Source organism: Panthera leo, chromosome F3, assembly GCF_018350215.1.
Source record: "Panthera leo isolate Ple1 chromosome F3, P.leo_Ple1_pat1.1, whole genome shotgun sequence".
Classification (NCBI taxonomy): Eukaryota; Metazoa; Chordata; class Mammalia; order Carnivora; family Felidae; genus Panthera; species Panthera leo.
The window spans coordinates 67204612-67222634 of record NC_056696.1 but is presented as its reverse complement, the minus strand read 5'-3'; the positions used below and the strand labels follow the sequence as shown (position 1 = coordinate 67222634).

The 18023-nt window shown below is 64.8% G+C and overlaps 1 protein-coding gene across 2 annotated transcripts in view; it reads right to left on the bottom strand.

Annotated features, from left to right (window-relative positions):
- Nucleotides 1-858: 858 nt before the first annotated feature.
- IQGAP3 (IQ motif containing GTPase activating protein 3) overlaps nucleotides 859-18023 on the bottom strand; it is a 36099-nt gene continuing 18934 nt past the window's right edge. Inside the window, exons 16-38 of one of the 2 annotated variants that reach the window (XM_042925568.1) lie at nucleotides 17656-17746; nucleotides 16700-16867; nucleotides 16472-16611; nucleotides 16203-16373; nucleotides 13343-13426; nucleotides 13113-13184; nucleotides 12949-13018; nucleotides 11512-11720; nucleotides 10782-10934; nucleotides 10362-10525; nucleotides 9808-10032; nucleotides 8871-9011; nucleotides 7646-7730; nucleotides 7069-7301; nucleotides 6646-6778; nucleotides 6427-6529; nucleotides 5698-5824; nucleotides 4709-4796; nucleotides 3840-4052; nucleotides 3056-3222; nucleotides 2744-2842; nucleotides 2303-2411; nucleotides 859-1446 (exon numbers count right to left, since the gene is read on the bottom strand). In XM_042925568.1, coding sequence (XP_042781502.1) covers nucleotides 1321-1446; nucleotides 2303-2411; nucleotides 2744-2842; nucleotides 3056-3222; nucleotides 3840-4052; nucleotides 4709-4796; nucleotides 5698-5824; nucleotides 6427-6529; nucleotides 6646-6778; nucleotides 7069-7301; nucleotides 7646-7730; nucleotides 8871-9011; nucleotides 9808-10032; nucleotides 10362-10525; nucleotides 10782-10934; nucleotides 11512-11720; nucleotides 12949-13018; nucleotides 13113-13184; nucleotides 13343-13426; nucleotides 16203-16373; nucleotides 16472-16611; nucleotides 16700-16867; nucleotides 17656-17746 — 3171 coding nt within the window. In that variant the 3' untranslated portion in view covers nucleotides 859-1320. The remainder of the gene's footprint in view (nucleotides 1447-2302; nucleotides 2412-2743; nucleotides 2843-3055; nucleotides 3223-3839; nucleotides 4053-4708; nucleotides 4797-5697; nucleotides 5825-6426; nucleotides 6530-6645; nucleotides 6779-7068; nucleotides 7302-7645; nucleotides 7731-8870; nucleotides 9012-9807; nucleotides 10033-10361; nucleotides 10526-10781; nucleotides 10935-11511; nucleotides 11721-12948; nucleotides 13019-13112; nucleotides 13185-13342; nucleotides 13427-16202; nucleotides 16374-16471; nucleotides 16612-16699; nucleotides 16868-17655; nucleotides 17747-18023) is intronic. The other variant, XM_042925569.1, reaches the window with a different exon arrangement.

Here is an 18023-nt window from a genome sequence, read left to right as displayed (position 1 = left end):
TTTGTCCCTGTTCCCGGACAGCAGGGAGGAAAGGAGGGGGGCTCTTGTCGCGGAAAGGGGGTTTTGCTCAGAGCACAGAGGCCGCAACACACCTAAGCAGCTGTGGCCAGAGCACACGAGGAGAAGCTGCTGGAAGTGTGTGCGGAGCGGGTGGGGCGCAACTGGGCCTGGTCCCTCCTCCTCTTGGCTTTAGCCTCCAGAGCTGCGATAAAAACAGCACCAAAACCTAAGCACTCCTTCCCCGTCCCCGTGCCCGTGCCCCGGGGCAGGCGGGAGAGGAACCAACCCTCGTCTAATTAAGCTTTTACGAGCTCGGCCAGGCGGGCGCTTCGGGGGCTGCAGCAAGGACCCCCCCCCCCCCCCCCCGGCTCTCCTCTCCCGGGCAAGAGCTGTCTCAGAAGCCGGAGACCTGCTCTGCAGGAAATGAAGCCGGGGTGAACTGCACATGTGCGGGTGACGGCTGCTTTTATTCAAGTGACATCAGGGGCAGACGGACAGGAAGTTGGGTGGACGTGGGGGAGAGACAGTGTCAGGGACAAGAATGCAGGGACTGGGACTGCCCGGAAGGGTGAGCGAACAGAAAGACGCTCTTCGTGCCGTAGGAAGGGGACAGGACGAGTCTGAAACACGAACGGGGACCTTCCTGCCCCCCCCCTAAGGCGTCCTGCGCACACGGCGGGAGGGGCGGGCAGACTGTTGGGACATGGGAGATGGCAACGCCTTCTCTGAGCTCAAAGAGATGAAGGGGTACACCCAGGGGGAGGGCCACACGGTGACCCCCAGTGCCGGGGGGGGGGGGGGGGAGAATAAATATCCTCGGAGCGGGACTTGAGGTAACGGGGGGGGGGGGGGGGGGTGGTTTTCACCCGCTGCTGCCGAAGAGGGAGGAGGGAGCGGGAGCCTGGCTTTGGGGCCTGCAGGAAGCAGGGAGGCAGAGGCGGCGGGGGCAGTGCTTGCAAATATCGGGGTGACCGCGGGAGGGCAGCAGCGGGCAAAGAGCAAGGGCCTCGGTGGGCCAGGGTGCAGGGCCCAGGTCCCCGCGCTGCGGTCCGGCAGGGACACCGAGGGGCTCTGGGGCTTATCGGCCACACGGCCAGCCTCTGGGCAAGGCTCACTGTCGCCAGGGAGCCTTCGTGTGGCCCGGTGGGCCAGCTGCTCCAGCCGGGGCGGGGGCGGGGGCGGGGGGGTGGTGGTGGTGATGCTCCCGGAGCTCGGCCCAGCCCTGAGCCCTGGGCGTCCGCAGGGCTGTGAGCTAGTGTTAGTGTTGAGACCCCGCAACCTGGCAGGGAAGAGGGGCTCGCGGAGCGGCCCCTGCCTCCGTCACTTCCGCAGCAGTTTCTTGTTGAGGAGGAAGATGAGAAGGTTGACGTTGACCTTGGCCTTGTTGAAGAGCTTCATAACAGCTACACCTTCGTACTGGAGCTGCAGGAGGTCCTGGGGAGAGGGCAGGGGTGGGGTGCGCGAGGGCTCCTGGTGGTGGCCCGGCCAGTCTACACAACGCTCATGCCCCCGAGCCTCCCTCGCCCACCCAGGGGCACTGGCCGTCAAAACCCCAGTTCACAGATGAGGACATCAAGGCCAAGAGAGGCACAGGGACTTGACCAAATGTCAATTCGAGCAGAGTCAGGGCTTCAAACCCCTTCTCTCATTCAAAAGGCCAAAGGGCAGAACAAAAAGACGTGGGTTTAAAGTCACTGCTTCCTGGGGCGCCTGGGTGGCTCAGTCGGTTGAGCGTCCGACTTCGGCACAGGTCATGATCTCACGGCTTGTGAGTTCAAGCCCCACGTTGGGCTCTGTGCTGACAGCGCGGAGGCTGCTTGGGATCCGCCCCCCCCCCCCCCCCCGACCTCTGCCCCTCTACAGCTCGTGCTCTCTCTCTCAAAATAAATAAACCTAAACAAACAAAATCACAGCTGTCCTGAACACTGGCCTGTGTCTCAGGCTGCGTCTTGTGTCAGCCTCAGAGCCCGGAGAACAGGGGTCACGCTTCAGGGCTGTGCAGAGGGCCGCAGGGCGGCGTGTGCGAGGTCCCAGACACGTGCTGGGACATCAGGACTCATCCGCTCTGACAGTGCCCGCCAGCTGCACGCTCTGTGCTTGGCGGTGGGGTCTGGGCCAGGGCCTGGGGACAGAGGCGCTCGGGCTGCAAGACCCTCACCCTTCTGTTCAGGAACGGACGGTGCTGACGGGCGGGGTGGGGAGCTGACGTCCCCCGCGGCTGAGAGGAGCGAGGCGGGCCCACTGTCCTCAGGCGGGCACCCGAGCCAGGCCGGCGGCTTGGGGCCCCTGGGGGGCCTCTCACCTGGTAGTGAAGCTGGAACCACTCCACGTCCACACCCAGGAACCGGGCGTTGACTTCGAACTTCCCTGCCTCGTCTCCAGGGCTGATGTCAAAGATCACATTTCTGAAGCTTTCAGGGACAGGATTCAAAACGCGGACTCAGTGCCTCCTTCCAGGGCCCCGGCCCCCCTCCTCCGGAGCCCAGACTTCCCGTCAGCGCTCGCGGGGCCCCGGCTGCCTCTGTCTTCGGCGTGCCTGGCCCTTACGGCCTTCCCCTCCTCCAGGACGGGGCCCCGGTGCCCTCCCCCTTGGGTGTGTCCGGGGCTGTGCCGGACCACGTGCGCTGCCCTCGGCTTTCTGTCTGGAGGTGTCCCGTCTCCCCATCACCCCGCAGCCCCTCCAAGGCGGGGCCACGCTGGGGCCCGGTGGGGGTCTGACACTGTGCCCTCCGAAGACACGTACTGAGAGGTGGGAAGGCCCTCGATCTCCAGCAGGACCCCCTTGTCCAGGAGCTGGGCAGCAGTGTAACGGAGCGACGGCTTCTTCCCTTTCCCGGAGCTCCTGGTTTAAAAAAGGGCCCAGGGAGTTCATGGAGCCGGGTCTTCAACACCAAAGACCCCAGTTCTCCCTGTGGCGGCCGACTCGGACCCCGAGGTTCTGTGAGGGGACCGAAGGCCAGAATCGGAAAGGGACCCTGCCGTCCCGGGCGACCTCCCTTTCAGGGGTCACGTGGGCAGAGGTGAGAGGTCACGGGGAGCGGGAGGGGGCACCCACTTGGGGCGGGGGGCCAGCTGGTCCAGGCAGGCCCGGATGTACTGGCTGTAGTAGTCGCCCTGCTCCTCGAAGAAGGTGGCCTTACTGTCCAGGCCGCGGAGCGTGGCCCCCAGCCTCACCAGCTCTGCCTTCCGCCTCTGCCGGCAACGGCGCTGGTTGCGGATGTCCTGGGGTTGGGGGACAAGGGAGGGGGAGTTGCCCCCTGCGACGGGAGCGCCTCGGGGCCGGGCCGGGCCCACAACAACTCCCTGTGAGGGTCTCCGGGAAAAGCAGGAAAGGGAGGTTTCCCAGCTGCTTTTCCGACGAGGAGGAGGGTCTCGAGGATTCCAGCCCAAACCCTCAGGGCCGGGGCCTCGCCCCCACCGAGGAGTCACGGTTTCAAGGCTCCTGGTCTTTCAGTACAAGAGCGCCCTGAGTAACGTTCAGACCTCGCCTTCAAAACGGACCCTCTGGGGGCGCCCGGGTGGCGCAGTCGGTTAAGCGTCCGACTTCAGCCAGGTCACGATCTCACGGTCCGTGAGTTCGAGCCCCGCGTCAGGCTCTGGGCTGATGGCTCGGAGCCTGGAGCCTGTTTCCGATTCTGTGTCTCCCTCTCTCTCTGTCCCTCCCCCGTTCATGCTCTGTCTCTCTCTGTCCCAAAAATAAAATAAACGTTGAAAAAAAAAAAAAAAAAAAATTCAAAACGGACCCTCTGGCCGTGCCTTGGCCTCCCCCGGCTGGTGAGGATCTGGGAGGACACGTGCCGGTGGGGGGGGGCATGTCCCGAGGCGCCCCGGGTCGCTACCTTGGCCAGTTCGTCCACCAGCCCCTGGTAGCCGTCGCTGGCGCTGACCAGCCCCAGGCCCTCCAGCCGGCGCAGGTTGCGCAGGACGCGCCGACGCTTGTCCGCCAGCGGCAGGAGGGAGTGCGCGGTCAGCGAGCGGTGCCGTCGCAGAGGCTCCGGGGTCTGGCTCTCACGGGCCCGGCGCCAGCTCATCAGCCGCTCGTGGGCTGCTTCCTGAGGGACAAAAGAGCTGCAGGGATCCGCCGGCCCCGCGCCACTCCGCCCCCAGGCCGGGGCGGACCCCGGCTCATCTGGGGCAGTGGTGGGTGCGGTGGGGAGGTCAGAGACGGGCGAGGGCCTCGGGGGTCCCCACAGTGGGGCAGTGGCCCAAGGAGACCGGGGCGGAAGCCGCAGCGGAAGGGGTTCTGGACACACACCTCCCAACACCGCGATGTCTCCAGGGTATCTGGGGCGCCCCTCTCCTCCATCCTGTGCTTTGGGACCTGCCCCTACGGGCCATCCTCACCTTCTCTGCAAGGCCCTCGGCTTAGTCTTTGCTGCCGGGGGCCCAACTGGACCTCCACCCAGTACCTTCTCTGCCTCCAGGCCTCAGGCGGCCTCTCTCCCTGCAGGATGCCTGCCCTCCAGCGCCCATTGGGGTAGCTGCGCGATGCCCCTGAGCCGCCCTCCCCACAGCACGGACATCAGGGGCTTTGGGGTCCCTGCAGAGCTCACTCTCGCTGCAAGGGGAGCCGGGACGGGGGTGCTGTTCTCATTCCTGGGGGGCACATCTGTCTGCTTGTGGAGCCTGGGTGGGTCTAGGGGAGGAAATGGGCGGTGCCAGGAGGGGGGGATGAACAGACCAGACTCGGAGCTACCCGGCCACTCACCTGCTCTCTAGACGCCGGGAGGGACAGCATCTCCTCGAGGGAGTCCCCAGGCTGGAACTGCATGATGTCCACCAGCATCTGCTTGGTGCTGCAGGAGGAGGGGAGGGACAGGGAAGGGTCTGGGCCCGGGGCTGGCCAGGAGCTGAGGGTGGGTGCACCCTGCCCCACGTCATGGCTGCCAGGGACCTCGGGAGGTCAGGAGAACAAACAAGGAGGGAGACCCCGGGGTGAGATGCAGGGCCTGAGTACAGAACCCCCTGTGTGCACACACACCGGGCCGCCTCACCTCTGCCCTCACCCCCGGCCCCCTGCCAACAATGCCCTCCCACAAACTGTCGTCCTGAGTCCACGAGCTAAAGGATGTGCCTCCTCCTGTGGGAGACCTTCCCCAGCTCAGGTGTCCCTTCTCTGAGCTCTCAGGGTGCCTGACGGCCACCTTCCTCTTGGTGGCTCTGGCTGTGTGCTCACGCCTGGCCCCGCCCTGCTAGAAGTGCGATGGCAAGACAAGGCCAAGGGCCCAGCTCACTGGTTCACTGGGCAAGTGGGTGGGGAGGGGCCGCCCTGCCAGCGCGGGACCGAGGCAGCGACTTGGCTTCTCTTCTGCCCAGATGGCCAGCCAGCCCTGCGGGGCGCCCCCCTCGCTTTCACAGGATCGGGGGCGGAAAGCTCCTGACCTTCTCTCTCAGCAGGACACCCACCCCGGGTCTCTACACTAAAGCAGGGAGACCATCCCCGACCTCACGGTTGTCCCTCGGGTCAAACGGTAACAGCGCAGAAACACACAAACGTCAGGTGTTACCAACACCCCCGCTCTCCCTCGGCCTCAGCTCGGCACAGAACAGAGGCCGAGGTGGACAGCGGAGGCCCGGCGAGGGCAGTGCCGGTGAGCCTCGGGGGGACCCGCCCGAAGGACAGGAGCCCAGGAAGACAGTGGAATGGCCTCGCCCCCCATCCGAGCAGGGGCCGGGGCTGGGGCCACCTTCACCCACCTCAGAAGCAGGCTCCGGGCACTGGCATCGCCGGGGTCCGTCTCCAGCCCTTCAAACTTGTTGGCGAGCGTCAGGGACACCTCCAGCTTGCTCGGGTCCAGGCTCCTGTCCGCGGCCACGCCCTCCCCTGAAGTGGGGGGAGGGATGAGACGAGCGTGCCCCACGTGCAGACAGCCGTGCTACGTGCCCGCTCCGGGCACCTCTATGCCAGGAGAGGCGGGTCCACCGGGGGCAGCACCCACAGGACGGCTCTCGTCCATAGAGCTCAGCCTCCCGGTTCCTGCGGATGAACCTCTGACCGACGCCCTCTGCCCAGGCGTTGGGGCTCCCAGCTTTCGATGTGTCACCACCCCCACCCTGAACTTCCACCCCTGCAGGGCCACATCCTGTCACTCCATGGACTCAAGGCCCTGTCAGAGAAACCCTTGGAGACTCCAAACGGACCCGTATTCATCCACACCGCTCTCCCACGATTCGATTGGCCGTTCGCACGCTGGCACTGGGTCCCTCTACTGTCTGTCCCCTTTCTTCCTATCAGTCCAGGTCCCTGTGTCCATCTTGGACCAGAGGGAAAGGAGAGGTGCTGTGCGGACTGGCTTTCCGGCACGCGTCCCTGACTATGTAACTCCGGAGAGAGCCTGCCGGCCCGCCATTCAGTCTGTCCGTCCCTCCCTCCCTGCAGGCCCCCCCCGCCCCCCGCTGCCGGGCCCCCTCGCCAAGGACGCGCACCGATGAGGTCAGGGATGGTGGGCAGCTCCCCCAGGTCCTCCAGGAGCTCGTGCAGGGGGTCGCAGTGATCGGGGGCGACCGAGTCCTGGTGCTCCAGCAACAGCTGCAGGTGGGAGGAGAGAGCAGCTACAGATCAAGCCAGACCTTCCTCCGAGGGCCGCCCACGCCGCCCCCCCCCCCCCCGCCCGCCCCGCTGCGACCCCCGGCCGCGCCCCTCACCCTGTGCGTGTTGACCAGCTCCCCCACGGTGATGTACACCACGGGTTTGGCCACAGCCACCATGTCCGAGTACTCGTCCATCGCAAAGCGCTCTTCCGGCTCCGGCACCTGGCAGGCTCGGCAGACGAACCTCCTGTCTCCAGAGGAAGGGTGTGGGAGAGGGCGGGCGGCACCCCCACCTGTTCCGTGCGCCCCCGCGGGGCCGCCCGGCCCCCCTCCCGGAGTCCCCTCAAGCCCACTGCCCTGGACGGCCCTCCTTTGCCTCCGCCGGGCGATGCTTCCAACAACCCACGCTCCGGCTCCCTGACCGCCGCGCCCCGGCCGTGCCGCGCTTCCCCCATGGCCCAGAGGGGGGAGGGGGGGCACGGCAGAGGACGAGAGCAGGAGAAGGGGACAGGAGGGACAGGGTGCCGGGACGGAGACCTGAACTTGAGGTGCGTCTCCTCCAGGTAGTCGTTCAAGACCCGCAGGTGTCGGCTCTCCCCGCGGAAGGCCTTGCCGGCAGCGGCCTGCTGCAGGACTTGGGCCACGGCCCCGAGCGCGTGGCGCTGGGGGGCGGCCAGGGCACCGCCCGCCGCCACGGCCACGATGTCGAAGGCGTCAGGGGCCACGATGGCCGGGTTCAGGAAGCGGTAGTACAGGAGGTTCCCTACCACCTGAGGGCAGAGGAAACCGTCCCAGAAGCGTCCGGGGGTCCGCCCTGGCAGCCCCTGCCCCGCCCCCCAGCTCCCAGGCTGGCGACCCGCTCGAGGTCACGCGGCGAAAGCTGGGCAGGGGCTGGGACCGGAACCCAGATCCCCTGGGCCCGTGCGGGGCTGTCCGGCCTCTTAGCTCACGACCATGCGCCTTTCCGCCCGCCGGCAGAGGCCCTGCTGGTGAGCCAGCGTGGAGATTTCCCCACTTGATTTTTACAGCGTCGGGTCTTCTCTCCATTTGTCTCAGTCGGGGGTTCACCAGCAGGGCAAAAGGGAGCTCGCGAGTCTGGGGAGGGGACACTCGCCTTGTAGACCTCGTTCTCTGGGGCGTCGGGGAACTTCTCCGCCAGGGTTGTCTTCAGGACCTTAGCAACGTACCGCATCCCGTACCTGCGGACAAAGTGTGCATGAGCCGCGGTCCGCCCGTCTCTGCCGGAGCTCCAGGCAGTGACCCCTGCTACTCACGGCCCGCTCCCTGCTGCCCCCTCCCCTGCCCTAGTGTCAGTGCCCAGGACCAGGGCCCTGCCACCCCCTCCCCTGCCCTAGTGTCAGTGCCCAAGGACCAGGACCCTGCCGCCCCCTCCCCTGCCTCAGTGTCAGTGCCCAAGGACCAGGGCCCTGCCGCCCCCTCCCCTGCCTCAGTGTCAGTGCCCAAGGACCAGGGTCCTGCCGCCCCCTCCCCTGCCTCAGTATCAGTGCCCAAGGACCAGGGCCCTGCCGCCCCCTCCCCTGCCTCAGTGTCAGTGCCCAAGGACCAGGGCCCTGCCGCCCCCTCCCCTGCCTCAGTGTCAGTGCCCAAGGACCAGGGCCCTGCCGCCCCCTCCCCTGCCTCAGTGTCAGTGCCCAAGGACCAGGGCCCTGCCGCCCCCTCCCCTGCCTTAGTGTCAGTGCCCAAGGACCAGGGTCCTGCCGCCCCCTCCCCTGCCCTAGTGTCAGTGCCCAGCCGCCCACTAAGTTTGCATGTGGCCTTCAGCCTGGCCCGAGACCCTCTTCTTTGCTCCAGTCTCCCCTGGGGAGCAGCCCAGGTCCCGATATTCACTTTGCCTCCCCCCACAGAAGCACCTTCAGCGTGGACCTGGGGTGTGGGGCACTCCCAGCCAGAACCCTGTCCCAGGACAGCCTGGGAGGCTCTGGGAAGGCCAACCTTGTCTGTCATCACCGAGCACCCGGGAGGGGCTGGATTGGAGGCGGGGCCCGAGGAGAACGACAGATGGGGGCTTACACCACCCCCTCCCCCTCGCCGACTCCTTCCCTGGTCTGGAAGATGGAGATGGCCATTCGTGCCCTCCCTCTAGCTCAGGGATTTTGTGAGGATCAAGTGAAACTATGTCGTGGAAGTAACGTACGATGACAGAACAGTGTTCAAATGTGTTAGATTCTGTTATCGTCACTGTTCCTACCACAGATGTGCCACCTACTGATTTAACCTATTCCCGCCTCCTAGAGCGCTGGACACAGAGGTTTACAGCTCGCCTGGCCTGGCCCTCTTGAGGTCCCGTGCCCGGGCTGGGGCGCGGCTGATGCGCTTACGGAATCTGGTCCACAGAGGAGATGATGGCTGCAAGGAACTTGTCCGTCACGGCGAGGAGGCTGCGGAGGGAGATGTCCAGCCGTCTCTGGACCTCGGGGTGGCTCAAGGCCTGCTCCGGAGTGACGTCATAGGGGAGGTGGCTGTGGGCAGAGAGAGACAAGGTATCGGCCAGAGCCCCTCCCCCACGGCCTCCCCTCCCGAGTTCCACCCTTTGAACCCTCCATCTAAGGGCAGCCCCGCGTGCTGGAGGGGACCAGGCCGGAATAAGAGAAAGGACTCAGAGGAAAGGGAGCGAGGTGGGTGGAAGGCGAAGGAGGAGAAGCTGAGGGCCCACGGGGTGGACGCGGAGGGACGAGCGGACGACCACGGTCTGCGCGGACTCCTCAGCGGGGCTGGAGGCAGGGTCATCCCTCAGCTAGTCTTTGGCGGTTGGGGCGATCGGGAAGACGGCCTCGGCCTTGCAGCCCCAACACGCAGGCCCGTGTGCCACCGGAGAGGCCGCCAGCGCGGGCGGCTCCTCGGCGGCCCCCTTCCCAAGGACCGTGCCCCCGAGTAGCACCCCCAGTCTACAAGGCCGACCCAGCTCTCCTGCCACCTCACTTGTCTATCCGCCTGCAAATCTGGGTGCTCAGCTATCCCCCATCAAGGAGGCGTCCGTATCCCGACTCCCGGCAGGTCGGACGGGCCACTCTCAAGCAAGCACCGACCCGCCAATTAAACACGTTTGCACGTTCACCTGTGTTCCTTCTACACCCAGGTCCGCGTCATTGACATCAGTTCCACGTTAACCACCAGAGGGGGCGCTAAAAGCTACTTTATTTCATCCCGCAGGGCCGGGGTCGTATCCGCATAAATCAGCAGCTCATTTCTATGCCACCTTCGGAGCTGGTCAAAGGAGATCTCCCTCTGCTGCTGCTCACCTGCACCGCCCCTCACCTGCGCTGGCCGGTCTGGGCCTCGCTCTGGTTGATCCAGCTCTTGTAGAGGTGAATGGGGTCGATGTGGACACTCAGCGTCTTGTCCTCCAGCACGTCCTGGACGACTCTGCCCAGGATCTCGCGCAGGGCGCTCTGGCCCCGCCCATTGCGGTAGAACCTCACCACGAGCCCCACGACCGCGGGGTTGCCTGTCACCATGTCCTGGGGCTGCTCCACCTTTGACCTGTAGTTCGAGAGGTCACGGGAGCTGGTCTCCTGTCTCTGTGTAGGACAAAGAGCTGCTCCTCTCCGAGACTGCGGCCCTTCACAGCCTGCTCTGCTATGGCCCCTCTCAAGGCCTGTCCCGACAGCCTGTGCGCTAACTTGCCCGCCCACACCCTCCCTCCGTACTGTCCCCGGAGGCTCTTACAGACGCTCCACGTGAGGCTGAGAAGAGGTCTCGTGATTCCATTTGTGCCCTCAAACCTCAACAAACCGCCCCCTTGTGAAGGGGCCGACGGTGGCGTCTCTCAGCCCGTTCCCTTCCCGCTCGTCTGGGCGCGGAAAGCCTACCTGATCTCCTCCCGGAGCGCTGTCTTGAAGAGCTGGAGCAGGAGGTAGGCCTCGCGGCGGTTGGAAGCATAGTTGTACAGGCTGAAAATCACGGACTCCATGAACTTGGTGGTTCTGTTCTGTGGCATGCGAAGGATCAGCTTGGCCAGGTAGAGAGGCTGAGTCTGCAAGCAACGGGGGAAACAGGAAGCGTGTGATGTGCCTCGAGGGCCGGCGGTGCATTAGAGGCTCTCCCGATGGGGCCCGGAGAGGAGGCGGCGCCGGCCCGCTGCCTGGGAGGCGCAAGGAACCTTCCAGACAAGCAGCAGTGGGGGGCAGTCTCCGGGGTCAAGGCATTAGGGTTACAGGCACAGAGAGGCCTCCAGGCCCCAGGCCCTTAGGGGACGGTGGGGTCCTCTCGTCCCAAAGGCTCCTGCTCACCTGGAGCAGGTACAGGAGGTGCTGGTAAGCCTCTAGTTTCTGCCTTTTCTCTTTGCTCAGCGACTTCAGGCCCTTCTGCTGGTCCAGAACCATCATACCCGACAGCTGTTCTTTGTTCTTATTGGTCAGCTTCTTGCAGTGGGAGATCACCTCCTGCAGGTGCCGGGGGGCACGGCGCAGGGTCAGAATCAGGCCTCGAGGAACCGGGCCTTTCTGCGGTTCCAGGCGCCCCCGCACACGGTTCTAGGGTGCGCGCCCCCCCCCCCCCCGCCCCGCCACTCCGTCTGGCACCTCTGCTTCCACAGGGTGCGTCCCTCCCCCAGGGAGGGCCGGCTAGCAGCCCGGGCGTCGCGTCCGTGGGATTCTGCTCATTTCTCACGGCGCGCGCCCGGGCTGGGGCCACCACTGCCGCTTCTACCCACACGGCGCGGCCTCGTAATTTGCGGTTTGAGGAAATTTCCTGTCTGTCTACACGGGCCTGGTGAGGTGGGCGCTCTGATTATTCCCGCCTCCGAGGAGGAAACAGACTCAGAGATTAAAGAGGCGGCTGGCGGCCCCCTCACTGGGGAGCGGCAGAAGCAGGCATTCTAATTCCACCGTCACCTGCCCCCCGAAGCGCCGCGGGAGCGAGGACCTGAGCCAGCTGACGAAATCCGACACGTAACACGTACTCGGGTAGCCACCTCCCTGGAAGCAGCTGGGTCTGGCGGTGGACGGCCCGGCCCCTCACCTGCAGGGTGATCTGGTTCTTCACCAGCAGGCCGATCTTGATGTCCATGAGGTTGAGGTCCTGCTGCAGCTGCTGGTTGGACCGGATCTTCCTGACCACCTCTTCCTGAAGCTTCAGCAGCTCTGCCTCGGCCAGGAAGTCCTCCTGGCTTTGATTCAAGAGGTGGGCAAATCTGCACACCACGCTGAGAGGGGGATGGGGCACGTGCACTGGAGGGAAGGGAAGAGGCGTCAGGACGAGCCGGGCCCTCGCGGGGGCTTCCTCAGCAGCTCCCTGCCTCTTACCACCTCCTGGTCGCCAGCCTGCTTGGGGCCAGCAGGCCGCCTCCAGGCCCCGTCCTGTTCCCGAGCTGCTTGTCTCTTATGGGCGGCTATGACGGAAGAACCGTCCTTCCCTTGCTCTCCTCGCCCCTGGGCCCAGGCCAGGGACCTCTCCCGCCCCCAAGTCAGAGCCCTAGCTGCCTCCACGAACCCCCTACTCCAATTTGTTCTTCTGACCGGCTGAGTGCCCAGAGTCAGAGACGGGCAGGCGGCACCCCTGCGGGCAGGACGGGCAGAGTGGGGTAAGAGGGACGTCCCAGGGCAGTGCAGGCCACCTGATGCCCAGGAATGCTGCCTCAGGCCTGGAAGGGAAAGGGGCCCACCTGTTCCAGAACCCAAGGACTGGAGGAAACTTGGAAATGGACCCTGGGTCTACTTCACAAAGAGCAGGGCATCCAAGGCTGGGCTTCTGGACTTTCAGGACAGGAGCCAAGAACGGCCCAGAAGGACCCCTTTGAGGCTTTAGGTGCGTGCCCCGCTGAGGGGACAAGGGGCAGGATGACAGAGCACCCCTAGGTGCTGGCACTCAGTCCTGACACTGCAGAAGGCTTCATGCACGGCCCAGAGGCCAGAGCTGGGGGAGCCACGGGTCACGCAAGAGTGTGGGGAGAAGCCCTTTCCCTTGATTACTTTGCTGGTAGCTACGGGGAGATAGTGGAGGCCTGGTACAGAAAGAACATGCTCGAGGGAGTCCTCCAGGGGACCGGGCCATGTTACCTGGCGGGCAGGAGCTTCTGCTACAACCCCTATCGGACGTTCTGCACAGACGTCTCCTACTCTCTCCCTGCTGTGTGGCCCCAGGAGGGACATCTGGACCTGTCTGAGCCTGGGGGATTTCCTGTCTCTACCACCAGACTGGGGGATCCCCAAAGGCAGAGCACATGTCTTCACTCCCACACGCACCCCGGGTCCTGAGCCATATGCTCAAGGTCGGGGACATCAGCTGTCGACGAGGGCAGGGGCTCAAGAAGGGCCAACGACGTCTCCAGAGCCCAGGCTGCAAGCTTGGGGGGGGGGCGTGACCCTCTGCCTTGCTGACTCTCGGGGGCCATGGGCTCGCGCGGACAGGGGAGGGCAGGCCGTGTACTCACGACAGAGAGGAGACCAAGCCGCGTACCTAACATTCTGTAGTCATCCCGGGCTTTCCGGGCTCGGAAAAACGCCTGGATCTTCACAATGGAGTTAACCTGCAGTGAACACAGGTGTGAAAGGGCTGCTGGCCGCCCCTGCCCTGGTCTCATGCATGAAGGCCGGGCACGGGGACAGCAGGAGGACACTCACATTCTTCTGGAAGTATCCCAGACGCCTCCGGTACCGCCTCCGAGCTGCCCACATCCGGACCCAGGCCTGGATCTGAGGATGCGCACTGCGTCAGAGCTCCAGGCTCGGGGGCCACCCTCCGGCCCGGGGCCAGTCCAGCTGTCCCCAGAGGCCACGAGGCAAGAGGACTAAACAATTGTTCTCAGAGGGCCCTTCAAGAGACAGGAACCCACCCAAACCGTGACAGCTACCTTGATTACGGCGTCCGAGTTTGCTTTTAAATACTGCAGCCGTCCCAGGTAGGTCTTCCGCTGCCTGTAACCCCGCCAGTGAGCCTGGGCGTCAGGATGGGAAAGGAGAAGAGCCCGGCTGGTCCCCGCTAGCCTGAGAGGCCCTCCAGGGAAGCAGGAGGGAGGCAGGCAAGGGGAGGGGGAGGGGGAGGGGAGGGGGGGGAGGGAAAGCCAGCCCTGGTGTCAGAGAACTTCCATCCACACGGGGAGACCAGACACCTGCCGCCCTCCCTGGTCCCGGCACACGCGTATGCACACGCACGCACCCAGGCCAACCAACACCTCCTCGCAGGGACTCTACTGTAAGGCAACGAGCTTAAAAGACAGTAGTCATACAGTCTACACCCCGTCACCAGAGCATGCGCCGTGTCCCCCCAAACACACGCACGTGCTCCGCCATCCCCCACGCCCAGTCTGGGGAGGCGCACAGAGACACAGGCACAGCCGTGGGGGCCGCGGGCCGCCCACGCTCCCCTAGTCACACTCCTGTTCCAACGACCCCACCCCGCTCGCGCCCAGCCCTGTGCCAGCCTCCCCTGCACAGAGCACAGCGATTCAGGGCACCCGGCCCTCTTCGGTCTCTAAAACCAAACCTCACGGCCCCCTTCCCTCTCAGGGGCCTCTCCCCTTTCGTGCCAAGCCTGTGTAGATTAGTTTCCTAACGTACTTCTCGGACTGTGTCTCTCTCGGCCCCAAATTTCCAGAAGTTCTCGACCATCTGACACACACACGTCCCCCCACCGGCTCCTTCCTCCGTGATTGCAGCCACACCAGACGATTCACTTTCCTCTCAACGTGCCTGCTGACTTTCTGCCCGACGCTTCGTTTACGCCCCCGATCCCGACCCCCAGCCCCACCTGCCCCCAAAACCCTTCGTGTCTTTTAGGGCCTACGTGGAGCACGCCCTGGGCACTCAGGCCCTGGGCGACACCCCGTCGCTGACACTGGGGCTGGTGCGTTTGGAGTATCCCTTCTCGACCAACTGCCCTCCCAGCCCTCCCCAGAGCCAGTCCTCCGGGCCGGGCTCCCTCCTGAGGCTGACCGTGTCACCCTGTTGGGACGGGGTGTAAAAGAGGCAGGGCGGCCCCAGGACGGCAGCCGTCCACCCTGGAGCCTGCGGGCCCAGGAAGCCCCCAGCCCAGGCCTTTTCCAGGTGCTACATCCTCTCCTTCTGCAGGTACAGACTGTCCCTCTGGATACCTGCTGCGGTGAAAAGCAGAGGGGACCCCTCTCCTCTCTTCCTCCACCCACCCACACACAGCTCCTTCCTAAAGAGCCCCCCCCCCCCCCCCAGTCTGGATTGGTCGAAAGACAGGACAGGGACTGGCTCTCAGCCAGGCTCAGAGCCTTCGGGAGACAGGGAGGTCTCCGTACGCCCCACCAACACCATTGCTGACCCTTACTACTTCTCTACGGCTGGAGGACAGGTGGCCCGAGAGGCTCTGGGCCACCTCTCCCTTCCCCCGCCTCCCAGGACCTAGGCCGGAACCCGCACAGCTCCAGGGCTGGTGGCAAATGCGCCCTGACCCCATCCCCTCTGCCACTGCTGCCGTGGCTTCTCAGCTCTGTAGTTTTGGGGTCAAATTCCAGTCCAGGCTCAGGCGGGGGGAATCCCTGCGATCAGACCACTCGGTGCTAACTGCTAAGGTTCTGCATTGACTTCTGGGACCAGCGCCCTGCCAGGTAACCTGGTATCACGGCCACCACCAGTGGAGTGCTCACCAGCTCAGCGCTACGTGAAACTGTCCTGCTCAACCCTCACAATCCGCACGTGAGGTCAGGACCATCGTCGTGAATGAGGGGACGGTGCCGGAGAGGGCTTAGGGAAGGCGCCCAAGGTCCTCGTACGACCCAGAAATGGCAGGACCAGGAGGCGAACTCCAGCCTCTAACTCTAAAGCCCAAGCCCTCCGTTACCACCCCCCACACGGGCTAGCGCATACTCAGGGACCACTCGCCCCCCCCTGCCCCGGGGGACTCTTCTGGGTTGCTCTGCGTCCCTATCAGCACAGCATCTAATGTCAGCTGTGTTCCTGGCCCTGCCAGGGGAGATGTGGTCGCTCCTCTGTGTGTCTCCCGTCCGTCTCCTGCCCTTGCCCCGGGCCAGCGGGCATCCTTGCAGATACCGGGTGTGCACACGTTCGTTACGTAAAGTATCTTCACGGTGCACACGTGCCCGTGACACCTGCAGGTCACATCTACCTGGGGAGTCTCTGTGTGCTCGACTCCCATCTTTTCTGGCTCGTAAGGTGGTCGGGCCCGAGGCCCACCTTCCGAGTTGCCCCTGCCCCCAGTTACTCGTGGGACCATCTGCAGGTCGGAAGGATACAAGCAGAAAGGGCTGGCTGGAGACAAAAGTTCCCCTTGGGGCTGGTCCACCCTTTCCTGTTTACCCCCGACCCGGGACGCCCCCCTCACGTCCGAACCCCAATGGCTCACTAAACCTCACTCCCTCTTCCCCACGGGGAGGCAACAAAGCAGCTCATGCCCTGGGGACAGTGACGGTGATGACAGTGACTGGCACTGTTCAGATGCCCGTTGGATGTCACCTCGCTTAGCCCTCACGACAGCCCTGCTACGACATTCACGTTTCCATTCTGCAGACGGGGAAGCTGGTCCAGAGTACGTGCCTGGCGGGGTCACGTGGTGACTAAGTGGCGGAGACGGGACCCAAACCCAGGCTCTGGAACACATGTTCCTCTCAAACCCCACCGCTCGGGGGCCGGAAGATCATCCCCCTCCCACTCAGCAGAGAGCAGGCAGGAAGGAAACCCCAAAGCCCAGACCCCAGGCCCTGGACTTCCAAGGCCAGTGCCCGCCACCTGGATCTTGATGACCGCCGGCAGCCAGGTCCTCAGAAAGCGGGAGCGCTCAGCGAACTTCTGCCGAACCAGGAAGCCGCGCATGCGGGCCTGGAGCTGGATGACTAAGCCGACGTTGGCCTTCCAGAGCTGTTGGCGGTCACGGGCAGCCGTGACCTTGGTGATGGCGGACTGTGGAGGCAGGAGAGAGCCTGTGGTACCCTGGCAGGCGGAGCCTCAGCTACAGGGAAGGCCCTCCCCGGCCCCTCCTGCACAGGGGCTCTGCCGACCTGGATCTCCTCCCGAGTCAGGTGGGACGTGTTCAGGCGGCAGCCGGTGGGCGGCTCCCAAGTTCCCCGGAAGGTCTGCAGGTGCAAGTAGTAGGCGGAGCCATCCTTCATGTCGTGTTGGACCCAGAGAGCCGCGTCCCCTGAGCAGAAGCCAGGTAAGGACGCGAGGCTCCGAGGAGGAGGCGGCGGGCGGCTGGGACAGGCGGAGGGAGGGGCTGGGGCCATTACCTGGGCGCCGCTTCTTTGCCATGGCTCCTTCCAGGACTCGCTGGTAGCTGTCGGCGCAGTTGGGAACCACCCCTCGGAGGGCCACGGAGGGGTTCCTTAACACCCGCTCTGTCTGGGCCGCCTTGCCCTCCTTGATGGCCTGGTTGATGGCGGCCACACCGAGAGCCACTGACAGGGGCATCAGGAGGCAGGGGTTGGTCCTTAGTCCTCCCCCAAGTCCCTCCCAAGCGCCCTGTCCTGCCTACGGGGGTGGGATTCACAGGACACAAAAGGCCCATCTAAAGGAGGGGACAGGGAACCTCCCAGCATGGATGCAGACACAGATGAAAACAGAGCATGCAGCTGTGCCTGGAGGAAAAGGTAGCAGTCAAGGAAGGCTTCCTGGAGGGAGGCAGCATGGGGCTGGCTGGGGCGGGGTAAGAAGACAGCTCCAATCTCTCTCGTACAGAAGCTCAAGGGCAGGATACGGGCAGAGAAGCTCAGGACAGTTTCTTAGGGAGAGAATAAAGTCCGAGAAGTGCAGCACCTGCCTTCCGTCACGCAGACAGACAGACAGACAGACAGAGGGACTCCAGACAGTACGGACCGACACCACCAGCACGCGCTCTGCAACGCAAGTGTCTCTGTGTACTGACCCCCGCCGCCCACGCCTGAACACCCCCCAGCCAGAGCGGGCGGTATGGGACGGACCTTCGGCCACCATCCAATTTCACACGCTCAGGCTTTGGGGTCAAGTACCCACTGGAAGGCATGGACGGAGGCACGGGTGGGCTGTGGGCTCTCAACCCTGAGACTTGCCAGCCCGGCTGCTGGAAGCCCACCCTCTAGTCCAAGCAGCAAGGTCCTGCTGTGGTTCTGGCCCATCTCCCTGGGTGGGGAGCCACACCTCTTTCCCTCCCCCAGCCCCCACCCCACCCCGGCCACCAGACTCCTGCAGGGCCCCCAGGCCCACGTACTCTGCTGTGCGGCGTTCGTGTCCTGGTTGGCTCGAACCACCTCCCGGCGGATCTCTTCCAGCCACAGCACCGCTCCGGGGTCCCCCGTTGCCTGGGATGTCAAGAGATGTGGGAGAGACGAGAGCCGGGCCAGGCAGGCCCCAAGCTCAGCTGTGCGAGGACCCGCGTGCAGGCATGGCCTTGTCACCTGCTCCGGTGGGCTGCTGCCAGGCTCAGAAGGCTCGGTCCGGGCCTGTTCTCAGCTTGGCCACAGCACCCCCAGAGCCTCCGCCCTCCGGGCAGCTCACCTCCCTGCCCTTGTGCCTCAGCCACGTCCCAGGAGAGCCCGGACCAAAGTCTCCCTGCACCTGCCCTGCTCCTGCGCCCCT